The sequence below is a fragment of the Microtus pennsylvanicus genome, chromosome 6 (assembly GCF_037038515.1).
Source record: "Microtus pennsylvanicus isolate mMicPen1 chromosome 6, mMicPen1.hap1, whole genome shotgun sequence".
NCBI classification, from domain to species: Eukaryota; Metazoa; Chordata; class Mammalia; order Rodentia; family Cricetidae; genus Microtus; species Microtus pennsylvanicus.
This window is the reverse complement of record NC_134584.1, coordinates 97,206,837-97,228,006: the sequence shown is the minus strand read 5'-3', so window position 1 is coordinate 97,228,006 and position 21,170 is coordinate 97,206,837. Positions and strand designations below refer to the sequence as shown.

Below are 21,170 nucleotides of genomic sequence, written 5' to 3'. Positions count from 1 at the left end.
CTGAGTCATTGGTACTGGGAGACCCTGTGTATGGATCATGGAGAGTGGAATTTTATGCCCTGTTGCTCCCCACTAAGTGGCCATACAGACTCTAGAAGCTACCACCAAAGACCACTGGGAGCCAGGAGTCTTCCTGTTCCCATGCCTGTCTATCATTTTGGTTATGATCTCAACTATGAAGACCCCATGTGTACCTGTAACCATTGTCCCATCCCATCATGGTCTCACTTCCATGTTACAGGGAGCTGTCAGGTTTGTCAGTTCACTGCTCACCCTGGGCTGGTCTTTGCTCCCAGTCTTTGGAACTGTGGCCACTAGTAATGACCCCACTCCCTACCTACACATTTGTGCCTGGCCCCGACGTCTTGCTAGGCACATCAACAGCTGTCCTGGAGGGCAGCGGTTGGTTCTCATCCAGCCAGGAAGCGCAGAGATTCCTGTGGGCTCTGAAAGCCACTCTAGTCTTCGTCATTCAACATCTTGGTCTAGTCCTCAAGGCATCTAGAGGTCAGAGGGGAGGGTTAATGGCTCTTAGCCAACCTAGTGGTAGCTAGCCATAAGGCCGGGGTCCTGCCCTCTGGCTATGCAGTCATTGGGCTGGACATCCATCCACTGGCCTCAAAGGAGCCCAAGGGCAACTGGGAGTGTGGGTAAGATACACCTTTCCCCTTCCCCAGAGTCAAGCTGACCAGGCAGCCCTTTGCTGTCCTCTGCTGGCCACATCCAGAAGCTGCACTGGGAAGAGGAGGATAGTCTCAGCCTCCACAAACCTCCAGGCCACGGTGTCTGGGACAGCCAGAGGATATCTCTTATAAGGAAGTCAGGAACAGTTATACATTTAATAAATCTGCCTGATAAGTTACAGCAGCAGCTCCGAGGCTGGAGTTGCCCTGAGAAGCAAGACTGTGCAGCTGCTGCTGGAGAGGAAGTTGTAAGTCCACAACTGTGGTCAGTGGGCTGGCGATGCTGCCTCCAGGATGGCCATCAGGGCAAGAGTGGAGGCCAAGCTGAGGCTCATGGGCCACGGGCATACAGCGAACTAGAGTGTAAGACCCACCAGTAAGCTCCTCAGTCCAAACTGGCCATGAGTAGGTGCAGCTCACGGAAGGCACTGCCATGGCGGCCACTCAGACCTGACTTGCTCTTGACGAGGCCACTGATGCTCTTGAGTTGTTTGAAGCAGAGTCGGCACTTGTGCAGCCTGTAGGCCAAGAGGCAGCAGCTGAGGACGGAGGCCACCCCACCTGGCCAGGATGCCGGCAAGCCTCGGGCTTTCGCTCCCCTAACCAACCACTCCAGCACCTCCTAAGAGCACAAGAAGTCTCCCAAGCCATGCCAGTGTGGAGGGTCAAGCAAGACCAGGGAGGAACCCATGCTTCGGCCATACCCGTACATCCTGAGCCACTTGGCAGTGTTCACTGCGGGCTGTTTGGGCACACCTACCCACAATGGAGGCTGAGGGCAGCATGCATCATGCCCCTTACCTTTCCTCCCGGCTGATGTCCACACCCACAGAAGGCGGGGCTGCCAAAATGTCAGTGATGAGGGGCAGGAACCGCTGCAGGATCAGCTTCAGGGAGGTGCACCCAGTCTGGACATAGCTTCAGGAGCAAAGGAGATGGAGTCATACATAGATGGGGCCCAGAGCCAGCGAGCAGATGGGAGACAGAGGGGTCCTCCACAGGCGGGGCACAGGCACACACGTGCCTACTCCACTGATGGCTTCCGGGGATGGAGGGGCTCCCTACCTCTCATACTTGCTCTGCAGAAGCTTCTCAATCTGTGGCAGCACTGTGGTACACAGGTCCAGCTTCCACAGCGAGCTGGAGAGAGAGCTGGGTGTGATGCCACCCGCCAGCCCTGACCACCCCCTTCTCTTCTTGAGGCCACTTACGCTTTCTGGTTGACAATGTTCAGGAGGTCTACCACCACAGACAGGTCATTGATGGCCACTGCGGAGTCCACTGATGTCTGCAGACAAGCTCCGTTAAGAGGGTGGCACAGGATGGGAGCAGACAGGGTTGGAGCACGTTAACAGACTGCACCAACAAGGAGGGTGGGGCGCAGCCTCACATCAGCGCTCAACTGATGGAAGCTGGCTACGGGGGTACCACAAGGCTGCCGTACCCCAGGGTCCCACTGCGTGGCCTCTTCTCTGTCCAGCCTAAAGCCCAAGCAACGGGCTAAGAAGTCACCTTTACCTTGATATCTCCCGAGCTCCACACGGCCCGTACAGTGTCCAGGTTCTTGTGGCGGCTGGTAAGTACCACACACATGGTGTCGTGGCCTTTCCGTATCTGTGACATGGCATCCTCATCCACCAGCTCGGCCTGCTGGGGGACCTTCACGGCCTATGAGGAGACACCCAGATGCTGGCACGGGAGCAGATAGCACACTCCATTCTCCTCTTAGCTCTCAACCCCACCTCGGGCAAATCCCACTCACGGGCAGGAAGTCAGAGGCCTTTAGGCCAATGGGCTCATTCCGTGTGGCAGGGATGATGGCAGGCTCGCCCTTGGGTGCAGGAGTGGAAGTCAAGACTGGAGGTCGGGCTGAGACCTCGAGCTGCAGGGAGCAGAGGCTCAGCTACATCAGCCCGAGTCCTCCCACAGCTCCTGACAGCAAGGTCCCCACCCTGGCTCAGACCCACAGGAATCCTCTCTGCTCAGACATACATTTGGCACCGGCAGCTGCACATCCATGGCTGGGCTAGGTTTCGAGGCCTCCTTTGCTGTGGCTGTGTCTAGGAGTAGAAAGAAAAGCTCACTATCAGACTAGAAGGACCCGGTGAGAAGAGGTCAGGATGGGTTTCCATGACAGCTGCAGCTGGGAAGGAGCAGGTGTCAGCAGGCAGACGGGGACAGGGAGCTGGGCACAGGGAGATCTGCAGCAGGTAGGCATCCTGGGGGGGCTGAGGCAGGGGCTGTCCTTGGGTGTGTGGAGGTGGGACCCAGCAGCTTCAGGGGAATCCTGCCATTAGGAATGGAGTACAGGAAGAGGGCGGCAGATGAGTGGGGGTGAGCAGTAAACAAGGAGAGCTTCTCAGGAGAACAGCCTCACTAAAATAAAGCAGCAGCACTGGGTCCCCAAGGGGAGCCAGGAGGATAGAGATGCTGCTACAGATGGACCCTTTGCTATCCCAAAGCAGACTGGATGGTCCCTTTCTTCAGTACCAAACTCCTGGCCAGGGCTCTGTGGGTCTGGCCTGCAGCTTAGCTCTCTGGCTCCTGCTGCAGGTCTGGGTCCCGATCCTCTGGTTCTCTACCCCCAGCCCTCTCGGAGTCTTGCTTCCCCGTATCTATAGTAGACCCAGTCCTCAGTGGCACACACCCCATGGGCAGTCCACCTGTGTTTGTTTCTCTCCAGGCAATCAGGCATAGGCTTGAAGGAGGCACTGCCTGCCTTACTTAAATTGCCTCCAGGGCCTTCTGTGTGCTAGGCACATGGTAGGCAGGCACTTTCAGGCAGGCACAGGACAAGATCTAATTGGGTAGGCTAGGGGCTGCAGTGAGAGGTGAGGCCTGGTCCTCAGGCCAGCTATTTCCAACTCACCATCTTCTGGGGGCGCTGGGAAGGGCTCACTTTTCCGAGGCGGTGTCCGACCTGCCAAGGCAAAGGGGCTGATAACTGGGTTCCCGTAAGCTCTCTGGGAACAGGCTTTGTGTGTGGCCAAGGTCTTAATCAAGATAGACACATGACTAGAAGGTGATCCCCGAGCACATGTTCCTGACCCTACGAGCCCATATGCACCTATAGGCCCTCTTGGTTTCAAGCAGGGTAGGGGGTCACAGTGAGTAGCTGCTGGACCTCTGCTGCAAATGTCCAGGTTCCCTTTTTAGAAACTAGCCCAGTACAAAAATGCGGAGAGGAGGTAAGGTTTAGGGGATAGAGCCACAGTGAGGAGTTGGGCTGTGAGGTGGGAGAGAGAGTGGCCTCACTGATGCTGTTCTTGGGCTGGAAGATCTCATTGTAGTCCTCAGCGTTCTGGATCTCGGCCCTGGACTCACGCTCATCCCTGTCATCTTCGCTGCTGGGGCTGCGCCGCTCACTCTCCGAGTTGTGCTTTACCCTGGCGTGTACAGAGTCAAGCTGAAGAGGCCAGCATCCTCAGTGAGGCCCAGGGTTGAGTATGCAGGAGCCGCCTTGGGACATGCACCCTGCCAAAGCCACGAGCACCCACCTCTGAGGCTTGCTGCAGGTTGTGCTGGGCCGCTCATAGATGCGGCGGAGGGAGACACCAGGGTTGGAGGTCTGCTGTGTCAGAGGCTGGCTAGCCTGCACAGGGTCCTGGGTCACAGTGCCTGTCCTGGTGACTCTCGTCAGGTCCACCACATAAGAGGAGACATTGCTCTGGGAGAAGGCCACTCCTATCTGCAGGACAGGCAGAGCTGATGTGGGGTGGGGCCAGAACCCAGGAGGCCCAGAAGGCGGAAGCTTGAGGGGCAGGGGGAGGGATGGGTAACTTGACTCTCACCAGCTGGTCATTACAGATGGCCAGATCAGCCACCTTGCCCCAGTTGACAAGGACCACATCAAAGCAGCGCTCAGGCTCCCAACCGTAGACGCGCAGCGAGTCCTGGCAGCCACTGTATAAGCAGCAGCCGTCGGGGTTGAAGAGGACACTCCTAGGCCAGGTGAGAGTTGGCTGTCAGTCAACTGTACCTGACCCCCAGAGAGATGGCGAGTCCAGGACAGAGGAGAGGCAGAGGCAGGGAAAATCACCCTTACCGACATCCCACTGCGCAGGTGAGGGGCCCATGTGCTCTACGTACCTGACAGGCCCTGGCTCCCCTTCAATGCAGCTCACCACCTGGAACTTCTCCAGGTCCCAGAAGCGGATCGTCCTACAAAGGTGGCCACAGGAAGCCAGTCCCTCATGCTGTCCAGGGCCTCTCCAGGACCCTCCCTGCAGGGGCACTAGGAGTGATGTCTGGGGCAGGGATGGCCCTGTGCGTGCAGAGGGTAAAATGACCTAGGCTGGTCCTGACAGCCCTACCCCAGAGCCAACCCCACCTGCTGGAGGCTTCCCTGCACTGTGCTCCGCTAGGGGGTGTGGGTCCTAACAGGCCAGGAAAGTATAAGACCAGGACTCTAGCCTGGGAGAAATGGGACCAGGAACTAATCCTGGCTTAAAATTTAGCCCACATAGGCTTTCAGGCATATGACGGGGAAAGAGAAGGTGGGGACTACTGTCAGGCAATGCGCCTTATTCCTCCTCACCTGTCAGAGCTGCCAGAAGCTAGGAGATACTCATTGGGGTGAAACTCCACCACGTTCACAGGCCCTGTGTGACCAGGGAACTCAGACATCATCTTGCCAGCTGTCAGATCCCAGAGCTGGAGCAGGGTGGGAAGAGGTTAAGGGCCAGGCTGGGCCCTTGGCTCTGGGCCTGAGCTCCCTCTACTCTCAACAAGTTTGGGGACCCATACGCCCAGTTAACAGTGAGGTGAGGACACAGTCTGGGTATGATCAGCATCCCTCTGGGTCCAGCCTGCACACCAGGGTCAGGAGTTACCTTCACTGTGTGGTCATCTGCTGCCGAGGCCAGCCACTTCCCATCAGGGCTGAACCGGAGACACCGCACAGCCTGGCTGTGCCCCTGAGGAAGATGAAAAGAACCAAGCTCTTTGGAGGGGCCTGGGTCCCACAGCACCTTCCCATCCCCAATGGCTTCCCTGAAACACAGGGCCTTCCTAAGGACCAGCCACAGAAAGGATGCATAGTTACTGCTGGGAGACATGAGAGACACTTCTATGTGGCCAGACTCCCAGGCCTCTAAGAAATCACAACTGTGCAGTCTGTTACATCCTAAAAGTATTTTATGGTCTCTTCCAAGAAGGATTCTGTCATTCACAGTACTGCCACACACCTAGGAACAGAAAGCCTTGCACCCAGGGACACCAGCTAGCTACCTGATTGCAAATGCAGATCATGGAGTAGCTTAACAGGTGTGACTCTGGGGATTGGTGGGAAGCTGGGGGTCCAGACAGACCACCCAAGGCACTGCATTACTTCAGGTGTATTTTGAGGTTTAACCTGCAATGGACTGCAGCCTCCGAGGCCCACTGTGGTATGGACCCATGCTGTGACTCATGTCACATAAGATCACAGGTAACCGACACAAGCCATGCTTACCCTATATCGGAAGACACAGCCTTTCCTCCTGATGTCCCAGAGCTGTAGGAGAGAGAGCGCAGGGGTGTGGGTAGGCAGGGTGGATCATGAGAGGTTGTGATGGCCCTGGAGGGTAGGCCAGAGGGTACTCTGCAGCTCTGAGAGGCCTCTGGATACCTCCAGGTCATGACAGCCCCAAAAAGAAAGGCTGGAAGGCTTACTCAAGCTGGGCATCCCAAGTTGAAAGTGTCTGACCAAGAGTCCATGGTTCCTCTGTCCCCAGGATTCTGCCATGGAGGAAGGATTCCCTTACACTTGACATAGGCACAGTGGTACCTTACCTTGATATTTGTGTCCTGGGAACCTGAGGCCACAAATTCACCATAGGGGTGGAAATCCAGGCTGCAGATGTTGGCTTTGTGCCCCATGAGTGTGCGGAGAACTAACAAAGCAAAAATAGAGCCATGTAAATGCTAGCTGGCCAGCAGCATGCTGCCAAGCCCATCTGTGTATACCCTTTGGCACAGAAACTGGAATGCCAATAGGAAAATAGGGGCGATCAGCCAGTACTGGGCCACTCTAACAGTTCTATAGCCATTTCTGGCACTACTCAAGTCCCCAGAAAATGCATGGCATTACCCATAGCTTGTGTGTGCCAAGGTCCCTGAGCAGCAGCAGCCACAACGGTGCTTGGTCCAGGCCATGTGTCCATGGGCTGTTATGCAGGGCAAATAACCCCAGGACAGTACCAAGGATTGAGCAGAGGCTACAATCGAGGGAGCTGCTTGGCTAAAGAGTCCAGGAAGACAAGGGACAGCATCAAGTGGATAACAGCCATGGGCAAGAGGATATGGCTGGGACTCACAATGCCCAGTCAGATGGCACCTACACATGGCCCTACAGCCAATACAAATGGAAGATCCAGGGAGAGGCAGCCGGGAGCAGACTAATCACTTATTGTTGCCTTGGGGACACATCTAATCCACTAAGGCCTGGCAGGCCAGGGGCAAATTTTGTATCTCCAAGTATTACAGATAGCTTTTTGGAACATTTATATTTCCACTGACCAAATAAAGCTCCCCAGCCCATGAGTTATGGTAAGCCAAGGGGTATAGAGTCCAGCTCTCCTTAGGTTGCACCAAGGTTTCGCAGGTAGTGAGCTCTTGTGTTATGGAGAGGTACGTAGAGGTCCAAGCACAGATGAACTGAGTAACTGCTGGAAAATCCACCCATTGGCGTGGTGGCCTGACAAAACCAAGATCAGTTCCGGCTCTGCTCCGGAACTGCTGTGTGAGTCTAGGCCGTCTCTAGGCCCCTCGGACCTTCAGGCTGGTTTACAATGAAAACTAAAATGAACACCAAGTACTTCAGAGTGGGACTGTGCAGTTCTAGTCTCCTCCCGGAGGCCTGCCTTCACCTCCTCCAGTCTCTTCCTCCTCAGACCTCACAGCCCGCGTCTTCTCCCTCTCGTGGGCTCAGCGAGGACACACTGGCGTCCCCTGTCACTGTGCACCCGCTGATCATTTCTGGTGTTCAGCGAGCTGACTATGTTAGCTCAGTGCCAGGAGGTGGGTGGATGGTGAGACATCCCACCTGGGCCTCAGGAGTGAAGTGCAGCCAGAGCTGTCCAGGCAGGAACAGCACAGAGGGAATGGCGGCCCTAGCCAGTGTCCGTCCTGAGGCCCAGGACCACTGTCCATCTCACCTCCGTGTTCAGTTTCAGACAGACATTACAGCTGGGAAGATACCTCCTCCTCACACCTGAGGACCTTACCAAGGTCCCTGACTCATCCTTGAAGTGCATGTCCAACTCCACTACACCCACACTGAGCCCTGGCTTCCCCTGTTCCTTAGCTGTCTCGCACTGCTGGAAGTTCAGGAAGCCTGGGCAACATGCTGCCCTAGCCATCTTTCGCCTCGTTGCCACAGCAAGGGAAACTCAGGCACAAGAGGCCGTGGTGGGGCTTACCCAACACAGGCCAGCTTCTTGAGGTAAGGGTGCCTTCCTGTGGGATCTACAGGCCTGCGTCCTTAGCTCCCAGCACTGTGGAGAGCTGGCAGGACCACATTCTTCTGTCATGACTTCTGCCCTTACTTGTCTCTCCCAGGGGATGTCTAGCCCTGGTCACAGCTCTAGGGCCTGCGGAGTAGAGGAGACAGGAAGCTGCCTACACATGTACGGACCTCCATGGTCTCCCTGTGGAGTGTTTGTTCAGCCTCTGCCTGGTGTTAACTGTGGCTCTCAGAGCCCCTGTGTCCCTGAAGTTTCTCTGGGTTCTCACTCCTGATTTCTGTAGCAGCCTGTGCCAGAAGGGCCTTTTAGGCTCAGCCAAGCTCAGGGAGTTCTCATTGGACAAGAAGGCTGGGACCTCTGAGCTGCAGCAGGTGGCCCCCAAGGCGAGCAAACCAACTCTGCTCGGATCTCCTGAGGTTGTCCTGAACATGGATGGTAAAACATGCCTAGTTAGCTGTCAATACTGCAGAGAGGAGGTATTCCACATCAAATTCCAGATTCTTCTGACAAAGCTGGGGGGTACTGGGGCTGGTAGCATCCACAGAGAAGGCGGAACTTTGTGTGACACACCCCAAGGTGAGTTTCTCGACCAAAAGGAACCTGTGAGGTCCAAGCTCAGATGTGAGAACACGCCCGCAGAAGGGCTTGTACCCTCGAGGCTGGGACGCCTGCTACAAACTGAGGGAGGAAGAAGGAAGAGAGAAGCAGATCCCATGTGATGGACCAGCGAAAAGCAGCACCAGATTCCGCCGGAAACTCTGGAACCTAAAAGCAGCGTGTTGACACCTTCAAAATTCCACTAGAAAATTATCTCCAATAGAATTCTACACTTGAACTCTAAAGAACAGAGATAGGATAAAGTCGCTTTCAGTCATAGAGGGTTCCTAACACTGTGCCTGCCATTCACCGTTAGAGCCAGGGATCAAACCAGGGCCTCACACATGCCAGGCAAGCTCTCCCACTGAGCTGTGGCCCTTGCCCCTGCATTTTGAGACAGGATGGACCTGAACAGGCAATCTTCCTGCCTCTGTGTCCTGGGCTCCCTCCATCTTTTCCTAGTAGATTATCTGGAGAGCAGGAAGCCACAGAAGAGGACACTATAGGTCTCAGGACAGCAAAGACAAGGTGAGGAGGTGAGGGTGATGGGCTCCCAGGCACTGAGGAAGAGGGCGCTGGAATGCAGGACTGGTCAAAGCTGACCCGTCTAGCAGGGCCCTTGTGATGATGGGTAACGACGAGCAATGATGATTTTGACAGGGATTTTGAAAATGCACATGGAAAAAGGAGCGACTGTTCACTCTAGGGAAACCATGTCACAGAAAGAGACACACGGGGTCCCTACAGCACAAACACTGACCATATAAATGGTGTCACTCCAAGGACAGGAAGAGAAGTGGGGGCAATGGGCTCGGGTCTGGGCAGCTGCTGAGAGCCAAGCCCTGTCTCATTGCAGGGGTATGTTTTTTTATTTGAGGGTTGTTTGTTTGCAGTGGGCTAATACACCATCGGCTAGGCTGGCCTTCTATTTCACAGCTATTCTCTTGCCTCAGCTTCCTGAATGCTGGGATTTTAGGCAGGCACCATTGTAAGGGACCAACTTGTTTTGTTAAAGAAAGTATGACACCATAGGTTTAGGAAAGGGGTGGTATTGCTGGGCACAACAGTGGGGGAAGCAGAGGCCCCAGAACAGGGTAAGCATGTGGCAAAGACTTCCTCATGCCACCAAGGTTCAAGTTGACATGGACTTTTCAAAGTATGTGACAGGGAAGGGGGACAAACGGAAGATCCAGCCACCCAACATCTACCCTGATGTGGGATGCTTCCCAGGATCTCAGTGGCTCTTCCCACACAGCCATCCACTTATTCACTTACCTGCAGGATATCCCCTCCAGTGATGTCCTTCCAGGTTCCAAATACACACATATAAACACACACACCTTACTGTTCATGTTAGCACTTGGGGGATGGCAGTGCCCATTGTTGCTGGACTGACAGAGTGCCATGGATGACATGCTACCCACTCTGGTCAGTGCTTGGGGGAACAAAGAACCCAGACCTCCTGGAGGTGGCAGCCCAATGCCCCGAGCCTGAAGTGCCCCCTCCCCCCCCCCACACACAAAGGAACAGTAAGCAGGGAGGCCTACTTTTGGCAGCTTCCAGGTCCCAGACACGAATGGAGCCTGACTGGGAACCGGCTACGATGAGCTCCTCAGGGGTGTTGAGGCGGACACTCTCCACAGGGGATGTATGACCTGTCAGGCTCTGCGGAGAAAGGGTGGAGGCTCCAATGGACTGCAGGGATAACCCCCCAGTTACTGTCCCAAATTGAGGGTCCCTGAGAATAGCTTCAGTAAGAAGTAAAGAGTGTTGAGCTGCTCTCAGGGGGCCCCACCTATGCCCTAACTCAGCTGAGCATGGCGGTTCATCAGCACAATGGATAAAGCAGCCCTTCAACACCAGTGACCCCATTGTCTGTGGGACAGAGGCAGGAGGATGGTGGGTTCCAGCCCAGTCTCAACTACATAATGAGATCCCGGCCAGCCTTGATTACATGCTGAGAGACCCTGACTGATCCCCAGGCATCCCTCTCCCTTCTACAGTGCTCCTGGCTCCTGGCATGGGCATCACCTATGGGAATGGCTCCAGGTCACTGGAAGGGAAAGGAGATCAAGATAAGGAGATGCTGGACCTTTACCCCGAGTCTGAATGATCCCATCCAGGCTATCCCCATCTCTATCTACTCGGTCTGATCATAGAGACCACAGCAAGCTAGGAACACACTTGCACTGCCTGCCCTGGGTGCCTGACTCCAGGGGCTGCCTGCGCCGTGCTTCCAGGGGCCTGGGAAGGTCTGATGGAGAGCGGGCAGGTTTGTGCACACCCAGAGCACCCACAGGGACAGCTGGATCAGGTAAGGTGTTGTCACCTTTAGCTTTAAGAGGGAAGGCCAGAACCCAAGTCCATTGTGTCTGTCACTCTGTTCAATGCTGGCCCCTCAAAGCCCAGTGGCCATTTCACCAGTGTTTACTAAGGAAACATTCCTGATGGGGACATGTGGGAAGCAGGGGGCATTCCTCAGAGCCAATGTTTGAAGCCTTATAGTTAGAGCAGCTTGCCTGGCTCCTGCTGGACAATGGTAGGGGATCTGAATGGGTCCAGACTTCCAGGATCACAACTGAGCAAAACAGCCCCCATAAGAAACACATGTTCTCTCCAAACACACAATCCAAGGCCAGGTGTGGTGACACACACCTGCAATCCCAGCAGTAAGGACATCTCTGGTCTCAGAGGTAGGACAATCTCCAAGCTCAAGGTCAGCCTGGGCTACACAGTAAGACTCTGTCTCAGAAAAACAATGGCACCACCATTCTTCAGGGAAATTATTCTCTGTAAGCACAAACCCAAGGTTTTTCATGACAAGAGACCAGAGGCCATGTAAACGCCCATTACGGTAACCTTTCAAACACGAGGAAGACTAAGTTCCATGAGGCCAGGTATGTACACAGTATGAGACCACTAGAGGGAAACAGGTATCTGCTTGTCCGTGGACTGAATAATCCTAGGACACAGAAGGAATTTGAAGTTCTAGTCATCTCCAGGAGGACACAGAAGTCACCGCAGAGAAAAACACTTTAGCACTTACCCTCTTCTGGGTGAATATTTTTTTTAAATATGTAGGCAACCACTCTACCACTGAGCCACATCTCTAGCCTATGCGGATTGCTTTTCAAGCACTCCACCGCTGAGCCACATCTCTAGCCTATGCGGATCGCTTTTCAAGCACTCCACCACTGAGCCACATCTCTAGCCTATGCGGATTGCTTTTCAAGCACTCCACCGCTGAGCCACATCTCTAGCCTATGCTGATTGCTTTTCAAGTCAGGGAATGTTACTCTGGCATTTTATGGGGGATGAAAACATTCGAGTCTTCCAAATAAAACAAAACAAAACGGGGCTGGGGAGATGGCTCAGTGATGAAGAGCACCGGCTGCTCATCCAAAGGACCTGGAGTCAATGCCCAGCATAAACATGGCAGCTACCAACCATCTGTAACTCCACTTCCAGGAGATCCAGTGCCACCTTTAACTTCTACAGACACTGCACACACATAGTGTGCATAGACACGCAAAAATAAAACCAAGATCAATACATCATAAGGAAAAAATAAAAAGAGCAATTCTCTTACTGAACCCTGACGTACTAACCATGACTAAGATCCGAGTGGGTCTCAGTTTCGCCCAGTCTCATGAAATCACTGAAATAACCAAACTTCCACTAACAGTTATCACTGTCTCCATTTTTTGTTTACTTAGTCAAAAGACAAAAAAATGACAATCGCCTAAGGTGTCGAGGACACAGGGCACAGCCACACTTCCGTGTTGTGGGTGAAGATGGAAAGTGGCTTCTTGGAGCCTGTGTGACAACTTCTCAGAACTGCACACTCGGCCCAGACGCAGTGATCGGGGGTCTGCTCAGAAGTCTCAACAAGTAAGAATGTTTGACATATTGTGGTTTAGCAGAACCTAAAAGCTGGAGCCAGCAGTCCTGCTGATGACAGGGTGTGGCTAAGCTAATTACAGTTCATCCCTGTGACGGATACCAAAAAGCCATTTAGAAGCATGTTATAAAACAGTATTTGTTGACATAGGAAAAATCCTCAAGACACTGTCATTCTAAGGAACTAGGTCACACAAGGCAAAGATAGTATTCGGAGAAACCTGTGTGCTCGTGTGCACATGCACACACATGCACGCACATGTATCTGCTTCTATTTCATTATCTAGAAAGACACAGACTCAACATCGGGCCACCTCCAACCAACAGAACTGCCTGAAAAGACGGCTTTCCCTCTCCGTGTGCTGTCCAGCCTCGGAAAGCAGCTGCAGCCCTGTGTGGCGTGACTAGGGAATCTCAGTCAAGAACGGCCTCCAGCTGAGTCCCCTCTGACCCTTTGTGAAGATGTGTCCCTCAAGCTGGCAGGCAGAGAGTGGGGCTTGTGTAAGCCTTCCCGCAAGGACTCTGGAGTTCTGTCCCACACCTGTGTTGCCCCTCTTCCCGAGGGCTGGCCACCCACCCGGCTGTCTTGGGTTCTCCTGGGCCTTCTGGAGCAGATAACGGAGCAGCACTAATGGTATGCGGGGCCACTCTGGGGACCTGGGATCACCAGTGCCTGCCAAAGGAGCCCCAGCAGAGGCCGTGGTTCATCACTCACCATGATGCAGTTGGGCTTGTTGATCGACCACAGGTTGACACGGCAGTCATCTCCACCAGTGGCCAGCAGCCGCCCTGAGGCCTTGCCCAGCACCAATGAGGACACATTGCTGGCATGGGCCACGATCTCTTCTACATAGGAAAGGAGGGGAAGAAAGAGGTCAGGGGACTTTGACAGGCCATATGGGAGAGGTGGCCCTCTTCAGTCACCAGCTCTGAACACAACACTCAGATAATGCCCCCCACCTTCAGGACCAGCTACAGGGCCAAGTGTAGGCCAGAGGCTGAGATACCCGTCTCTCCCTCAGCTCACTGCCCTGCTCTCAGGCCTCCTTTCTCTTCCCATCAGCTGGCAACACAGACTGCAGAGGTCGCCCTGCAGGCACCCTCAACCAGCTGCTGAGGGGAAAGACTTAGGATAGGTGCATCTGTAATGCCGGACACCTGGTGCACACTTGTAAACTCAGCACTTGGGAGTCCGAGGCCCAAGGATCATGAGTTCCAGGCCAGCTTAGGCTACCAGCAAGACCCTGTCACAAAACAAAACGAGCGTCTGCGCTCATCAGGCTGGGTGTGAGCAGACGCGTCCTCGTTGCCGGTCCACAAACAATGTACTGCAAGAAACAGTGAAACAACATCACACTGTACTGTGCATCACAAGTAACAGGTGAGTCAAGGTACCCGGAGGAAGCGCAGGTTTCCACGCGAACACCGCATCACTATATAAAGGACTGAGTACATGCAGGCATGGCTCTCTGTGTGCAGGGTCCTAGAACCAATCACCGCAGGTACTGTGGGAAGACTAAGTTTTACTTTTAAAAATTGGCTTCCTGTTTTTATCTACTTTGTTAAGCACTAATATCCAGAGAAAATGTTTTTCCTACGATAAACAAAAAACAAACTGCTGTGTTTCTAAATGAACCCATGTATCACCTAAGTGCTTTTCAACTGCTCAGGTGCTGCCATACAGACAAAGCCCACTTGGGACACACCTTCAGAAGAATTCAAGTTCTGTCTAGACAGCTGTCCCTAGATCCCAATTCAGAATTCTGAATCAGGTATTGATTTGAGCTCTGCCAGCTGCGTGGCCTTGGTCTAGTCTCTCTTCCTCTCTGAGAGACGGTCCTGGTCCAGAGAACAGCATGACCCAGGGCCAGTTCATTAGGAATGGGCTGAGATAGACTGAAGCACAGAGTGGCTATCAGGGTCCCAGGGCAGCAGGGAGTGGGTTCCGTAAGGATAATGGCAGGAGGCAGCAGATACAGCAGGAGCTGGTGGGCAAAGCCGACCCCGAGAATGGGAGCTAAAGCCTCTGGACAGCCCCCCAGAGCCCCTGGCCTAGACCGTGGAGGAGGGTGCTGACATGGGGAACACAGACGGGAACTGCGGGCTTTATCAGTGCTCAATCAAGAGACAGACAGGCCTGTAAGCCGGTCCCTGGTCCCCAACTTCCTCTGGAACAGGAGGAAGGAGAGGGCAGGTCTCTCAAACAGGCAACATACAGATGCCCAAAGCAGCTGGAGACTGGCATGGGTGATGAGAAGGGTGTCATGACTGTTAGTAAAGGGCCCTTCCCCCACCCTAGGTCTGACTCTACCCAGCCTGGGTAGCTCTTGTGTGAGCTGCAGTCCATAAGGAGATTGGAAAACAGGCCCAGGAAAGCCCTGACAGTCTGGGCTTCCAAAGACGCCCAGGGTCCCAACAAAGCCGCAACTTCTGAAATGACACCTCCCTTCAGGGCCTGACAGGGCACAGCTGGTGCAAGCAGAGGCTGACCAAACAGGAAGAGAGTTCCTTGTCAGCCCAGATTCTTCCAATCTAAGGACTGGAAGACCTGCCATCTGACCCAAGGGAGCTGGGTCTTGCTGGAGTTGTCATCTCAACCACAATCTTGTCCTCGGCACACTGCGGGACAGCTGCCTACAGGCTTGAGCCGTGATCCTTTATATATCTGTCTGAGCAGCAGGAGGGCTGTGCAGCTGTTCCCAGCCAACCACTCTGTTCTAGAGGCTTGAGTTATCTCTGCAGCCACACCCCGAATTCATCAGACCCCCGGGCATCTGCCCTGGTCCTCACCCTCCTCAGGTAAAGAGAGAAAGGTCTGGCTGAGTCCCATGAACGTGTAACAGAAGGGCTTCCAGGCATCTGCTCTCAGGGGGATCAGACGGGCCTGGCACTGGAAGAGTCACAGGCAGAGGTGGGGTGATGATGACTCCCCTTTAGTCAGGGGCTGATGGGAACCTGAGCGGACAGGAAGACAGCACAGGCACCAGCAAAAGGGACGCCCAGTCCTCACAGCAGGCTCCCTTTCTGGCTTGGCTTGGGGAACACCAGACACCAACGGCCCACACATGGGTACTAGATTTCCATGCAAACATCAAGCTCTCCGTGTCCCCTGGCAGGCCAGGTGACAGCAGCTGCTCTCCCTCCAGCATAAGCCATCAGGACCCCTCCACCCCCAAGACCCAGCAGTATAGCCTGGCAAATCTCAGCCAAAGCTGGGGATCACTCTTGGTCTGCCCGAGGTGCTGAAGGACTTAAACCCTAGGAGGAAGACACAAAAGGCAGGGGTTCAGCCACCCCACACTGGCAATAACCCTTCTGACCCTCACCACACCCTGGAGCCCCAAGAAGGCCCAGCCTGCGTGGTCTCAGGCTATACAGCCATACACCTCTTCGTACAACAAACTGCCAGCTCCTCAACATACTGCCTGCTGCTTAGATACTTTGATGCCTTTGGGGACAAGGGTCTTGTGGGCATGTGCCCCGCAGAACTCACTAGGTTTACCTGGCATCACTTTCTCTTTGCTGATGAGCAGTAGCCCCCATGGTCTCCTATAAGTCTTTCCCATGTACAAAGCTTCCTGTCTCCGGGCCTTTGCACTTGCTGCTCACACACCCTCCACCCCCATCAGTTAACTGATTCAAAGCCCACACACTGGCTCAGACTCAGGGCAGGGCTGGGAACAGAGGGATGTAATTCTGGTGCTTGCCTACAGTTCTCCCGAGGCTGGGCTCCTTGGGTAATGTGGCGTTTGCTGGTTCCCTAGCATCTGGTTCTACCTTCAGGTAGGGTAAGCCATTAAAGAACTGGATACATAATGTCAATAAATACAAAGCCACTCAAAGTATACCTTTCTTGAGTGCTGCGGAGGGGGTTCCCCAGAACATAGTGCTTAGGAGAACAACTTGAAAATGGTTCCAATCTCTCACTTTACAAACGAGGAAACCTAGACCCAGAAAATAGCTCTGCCCAAAGTCCTTGTCCTGAAAACAGCCCAGGGGCCGTTAGCAGCAGAGTGGGACCAGGGACAGCACACCAAACCTGTGACAACCAGCTGCACAGATGCAGGTCACCCCCGAGAGTCTTTAGAGGGCCCAGAAGAACCAAACTATTATCTTAAATATGAGGATGGTAGCGGCCTTCGGTACTCTCATTTGCCCAAGAGGAGGAGTCTTTGAGAAGATACACAGCATGTGACGACCTCACTACTATAAGGTTTGAGGACATCGATGTCTCAGCACTGTTTTCTAATACAGCAACATGGGTAAGTATAACTTCCATAAACAAGAGCCCTATAGGGTCCTCAATAATTTTTAGGAATATGAAAGAGCCTGGCGTGGTGGCACAGGCCTTTATTCCCAGCACCCCAGAGACTGAGGCACGTGTCCTGGGCCAGGCAAGGCTAGAGGGACACCCTATCTCAAAAAAAGGAAAAGAATAGAAGTGAGTTTAGACTGAGGAGCTCAGAAGTATCTTTGCTCAATTACACCCAGAGCCCCGCCAGCGTCTCCACCGCCATCCTGAGACTTTCATCTGACGGAAGAAACAGACTTGGATCATATCTGAAAAATCCTAGAACACCTTCCAGCCTTTCTCAAAACACTCTGCCCATAGCCTGACTTGAAATCCTTTACCAAGTGCTTTACCAAGCCCACGCTCTTACTGGAGTCTCAGCAACTGCAGAGCACAGGTGCAACTATTCTGTGCAGATAGGGCAACTCAGCCTCAGAAGGATTAAGGCACCTGCCCAGTGCGATTTACATCTCTGTCTACCCTAACACCAGGGCTGTGCCAAGGACAGGAGACAAGAACCCAGCCGCAAGCAGTTCACAAAACAACGGGGTGATAAAGAAACAAGAAAGTACTTACGCAACTTCCAGGCAGTCTTGGTGACCACAGGGGTGGCCATGCTTCAGGGGGTGGCACCTGAGACCCCCCACCCACAAAACAGATTGTGCTTTCCCTGTGGGGTGGGGGTGGATCCCCCCCAGATCCGACAATCAAGTTGGCAGGGAGTTCCCACACATCCAGGCAGAGAGTCCTCCTCTCCTGGCCCAGCGCTGCCTGGTGGTTTATATCATCCGCTAGGAAACTGCAGCCTGTACACGGAAGTCTGGATCCCAGATCATGGACTGTCAGGCTTGGGCCATCTCAGCTCAACACTGGTCTGGAATACAAGCAGAGGTGACGGTGTGTGAACAAGTACTTGAGGTGAGTTGCAGCTCCCTGGGTCACCAAGGCCACTTGATGCAGGTCCACGAAAGCCCTCGTGGCCTGGGGCTGTAGTGCACACTGGGCCTGAAAACCTGACCAGGTGAACCTCTGTGACTTAGAGCCCAAAGATGAAAGACCATCCCTAAGTAGCTGGGCCTGGTGGTGTCAGCAACCCCAGCACTCAGGAGCACAGACAGAGGCAGGCGGATCTTCCTCGCTTTGAAAGAAAGACTGACGATTTCCCAGAGGCAGAAAGCTGGGCTCCAGGATGCTGACTGTCTTAAGTGTCAACAACTGCATCGGGACGGAGAGGACCACGTGTCTGCAGTTCACGCAGATTTGCACCTCCTGTATCGGATGAGGCGCTGGAGTCCGAGGCTATGTTTAGGGGCCCATGAGAGGCACCGGAAAGGCAGACACCACACACACAGAGGGAGAGTGAGAATGTGAAGAGACTGATAGTGAAGGCCTTCGCAGAGGAGTGGTTTTCCAGAGGATTCTGAGGGTCCAGTCCTCTAGCTCCCTCCTTCCCCAGCTCCCAGGACGGGAACCACTCCCACCGGTTGCTATTCTCAAGGACAGAGCTGGGAACTGGGTCTCCGGTCCAGGCGTGAGTCGGAATGACTCCTCACTTCTAAAAGGCCACGGCATGGATGGAGCCTGCCACAGCCACGGCTCGTCAACTCTCACCACATTCCCTTTCTCCGGTCACCTGTGCTCCCATTTCAGCACACCTTGAGCTCCCTAAGTTCGCCACGCCTCGCCAGACCCTCTCCACTCCCCTTCACTCTGCTGCTATCGGAGTTCCCCATTCATTCGCTCCCCTGTTTCTGGAGCCCCAACTCACTGCGGTCCTCCGCACACCCTCGGCTCTGCTTCCGGCCCGCTAGCTTTCCCTCCCCGGCCTCCACACTCGTCTCGCTCATCCAAAATCTGCTACTGGTCTCTCAGCTTCGCCTGACCCTCCGCCCCTCTGTGTTGAGGGGCACCGGCCCCAGCCTTCCCCGGCCCAGAGCCCTCTGCCGGCGCCGCGATTGTCCCCTCCAGGCTCCGCAAAGACCAAAGCCATCTTCCCTTCGCCTCCAAGACCCCGGGGGCCACTCTACCTGCAGCTGTAGCTTTGGAGGCCAAGACTTCCCTCCAGGCGCGACCCCCACTTGCCTCCATCCTCTGCCCTGATTGGTCGCTGCTTGACAACCGACCCTCACAACAAAACCTCCGGTCTAGAGTCCCACCCACTTCACTTCTTACACCAATCAGCTGCCACGGAAGCTCCACCTTCCTCTGAGATTGACCAATAGAAGCAAGGGCATCTGCCGATTTACGGAGCCACCTGACTCCTTCCTCCCCCCCCCCCCCCCCCGACTCGGACTAATCACGAGAAAGAAGCGTTTACGGCCCGTCCTTAGGTCTTGAAAGAACCAATGCCGGCTTCTATGTCCTTAGTCCCGCCTCCACTCGGGCTACCTTTTTCCGCCCTTTTCCTTCACTTCCTGGAACCCGGTTAAGTTTGAAAAATCCGCGAGCCGCACACGGTGGCGGCTGCACCAATCCCTTCAGCAACAGCTCGAGATCGGCCAATGAACGTCAGTATTATTGGAGAACCAATTCCGGACAACCAATGGGAAGAGAACTTCTGGAGCAGCGTGAAGTCGCAGTTCTTCCATCTTGGAACAGGGCCGCCCGGACCCCGCCCTCAGCTTGAGGGTGTTGCCCACGTGGTCGGATCTGGCTTCTGCTTAGTTGCCCACACAGGCACACACTCCGGCTTGAGTTCCCTGGTGGAGTTCTGGACAGAAACAGACCCTGAGTACGGGTGGAGTCGGTGTTGAACCCAGGAGTGCGTTCCTAGAGTCACGGTGGGAGATGACTGAGTAAGCTTGTGGATGCTCGCTGTCGGAAACCACCGACTAGGGAACCGGAGAAAGGCAGATGATGTGTGCGACAGGTCAGACAGGTTGGGGTCGGGTGGCGGAAATATAACCTCCATGAGCCGGCGCGGGGAGAGGTGGGGGGGGGGGGCTCACTGAGGAGGAACTCGCCCCGGCCCATTGCAGAAAGAGCCTCCAACCCTGGTCCGTCCTCCACTCGCGCGTCTCATGGGGGCAGCAGCGCCTGGCGTTCTTCTGCTCCACAGGGCAGTAGGAATTCCCCATTTACAGATGAGGAAACCGATGCTGAGGTGAAAAGACCAAACTTCTGGAAGATGGCCCCAGGATTGGAACCTTTAAAATCAAGACGTGCCAAGTCCCTACAAAATGGAAAAACTTTGCAGGGACAAAAGACATCCACCAGCCTTCTGTGATTTGGGAAGTTGGCTCTGAGACTTTGGGGATTACTAAAAGACCTGGATTCGGAGAATAACATTCAATCAAAACTTTGTAGCTTGCTGTTCTTCTCAACTTTTTATTATTAAATAAAATGTCAAATTCTTGATTTTGACACGTTTTGCCTCATAAGTATTTGAGCATTATCAATCTCAGACATTTCAATCATGACAACACTGAGCATGACCAATCTCACTACCCCTACCTCTAACGTGTAGACTATATTATTATGATCGTAATCATCCCCAACACACATAATAACTTCTCTAAGTAGGAACAAGAATGTAGCTCTGGTAGAAAGCTTTGACTAGTGTGAGGAGGAACTAGGTACAGTCCCCAGCACTGAAAATAAAAACTTACTAGAAGCAAGAAAAATGGCTCAATCTTAGGAACGATTGCAGTGCCAAGAATGAGTTCAAATCATCACCACCCACGTAAACATCTGGGCATGGCTGCATGTGTAACCCAGGGCTGTGAGGAGCAGAGACGAGGACTGCTTAGGGAACACACACACACACGGTGGTGGTGGTGTGTTTCTTAACTAAGAACCTGGCAAGATTTGGCATACTTGGCTCTTTCAAGTTCATCTTACTTCTATCCTCCTTATTCTCCCCCGCCACAGACACATACACCCATCTCTTCCTTTCTTCCCTCTGTTTCAGGATCTCACTATAAAGACCAGGTTGGCCTTGAACTGGCAGAGATCAAGAGCTGGGATTAAAGGCAAGTGCCACCACTTGTGGCTCGAGCCCCCAGTTTGAACCGTGGGTTTGGAAGTAGGTGTTGAAGCCTGGTGGGTTCACCTCTGAAGACAATGACTACCCCTCCAACAGAATTCGACAGTAACCAGTAGACAGGGAGGAACAAGGCCCTCACGAGCCCCGCCCTGATTCATGATTGCTTATTGACGGGCCCAGGCCTGTGCAGGCAATCGTGGCTGCTGTGAGATCATTTGCAATGGCTGTGTCATGCCCTGGAGACTATAGGCCAGGTTTTCTCTACTTTG

At 53.9% G+C, this 21,170-nt stretch overlaps 1 protein-coding gene across 2 annotated transcripts; it reads right to left on the bottom strand.

Annotated features, from left to right (window-relative positions):
• Positions 1 to 809: 809 nt before the first annotated feature.
• Katnb1 (katanin regulatory subunit B1) lies at positions 810 to 19,072 on the bottom strand. Of its 2 annotated transcripts, none has more exons than XM_075976992.1 (20): positions 18,944 to 19,072; positions 17,493 to 17,790; positions 13,341 to 13,471; positions 10,273 to 10,390; positions 6,456 to 6,556; positions 6,136 to 6,177; positions 5,516 to 5,599; positions 5,221 to 5,336; positions 4,773 to 4,844; positions 4,475 to 4,625; positions 4,181 to 4,371; positions 3,939 to 4,069; positions 3,553 to 3,603; positions 2,676 to 2,743; positions 2,446 to 2,565; positions 2,202 to 2,351; positions 1,895 to 1,971; positions 1,749 to 1,823; positions 1,485 to 1,601; positions 810 to 1,201 (listed from the first exon to the last, which is right to left on the bottom strand). In XM_075976992.1, exons 2-20 carry the CDS (start codon positions 17,530 to 17,532, stop codon positions 1,069 to 1,071), a joined length of 1,968 nt encoding a protein of 655 aa, XP_075833107.1. In that variant the 5' UTR covers positions 17,533 to 17,790; positions 18,944 to 19,072; the 3' UTR covers positions 810 to 1,068. The 2 variants fall into 2 exon arrangements, with proteins under 2 accessions (XP_075833107.1, XP_075833108.1); XM_075976993.1 differs by having other exon boundaries at positions 2,446 to 2,514.
• Between the last annotated feature and the right edge of the window lie 2,098 nt (positions 19,073 to 21,170).

Excerpts from the sequence above, each read along its gene's own strand:
- Katnb1 (XM_075976992.1), bottom strand. The coding sequence starts at position 17,532 with ATGGCCACCCCTGTGGTCACCAAGACTGCCTGGAAGTTGC. Across the intron at positions 6,178-6,455 it reads CCCAGGACACAAATATCAAG|CTCTGGGACATCAGGAGGAA; the intron begins GTAAGGTACCAC and ends TCTCTCCTACAG. Across the intron at positions 2,566-2,675 it reads TGCAGCTGCCGGTGCCAAAT|CTCGAGGTCTCAGCCCGACC; the intron begins GTATGTCTGAGC and ends TGCTCCCTGCAG.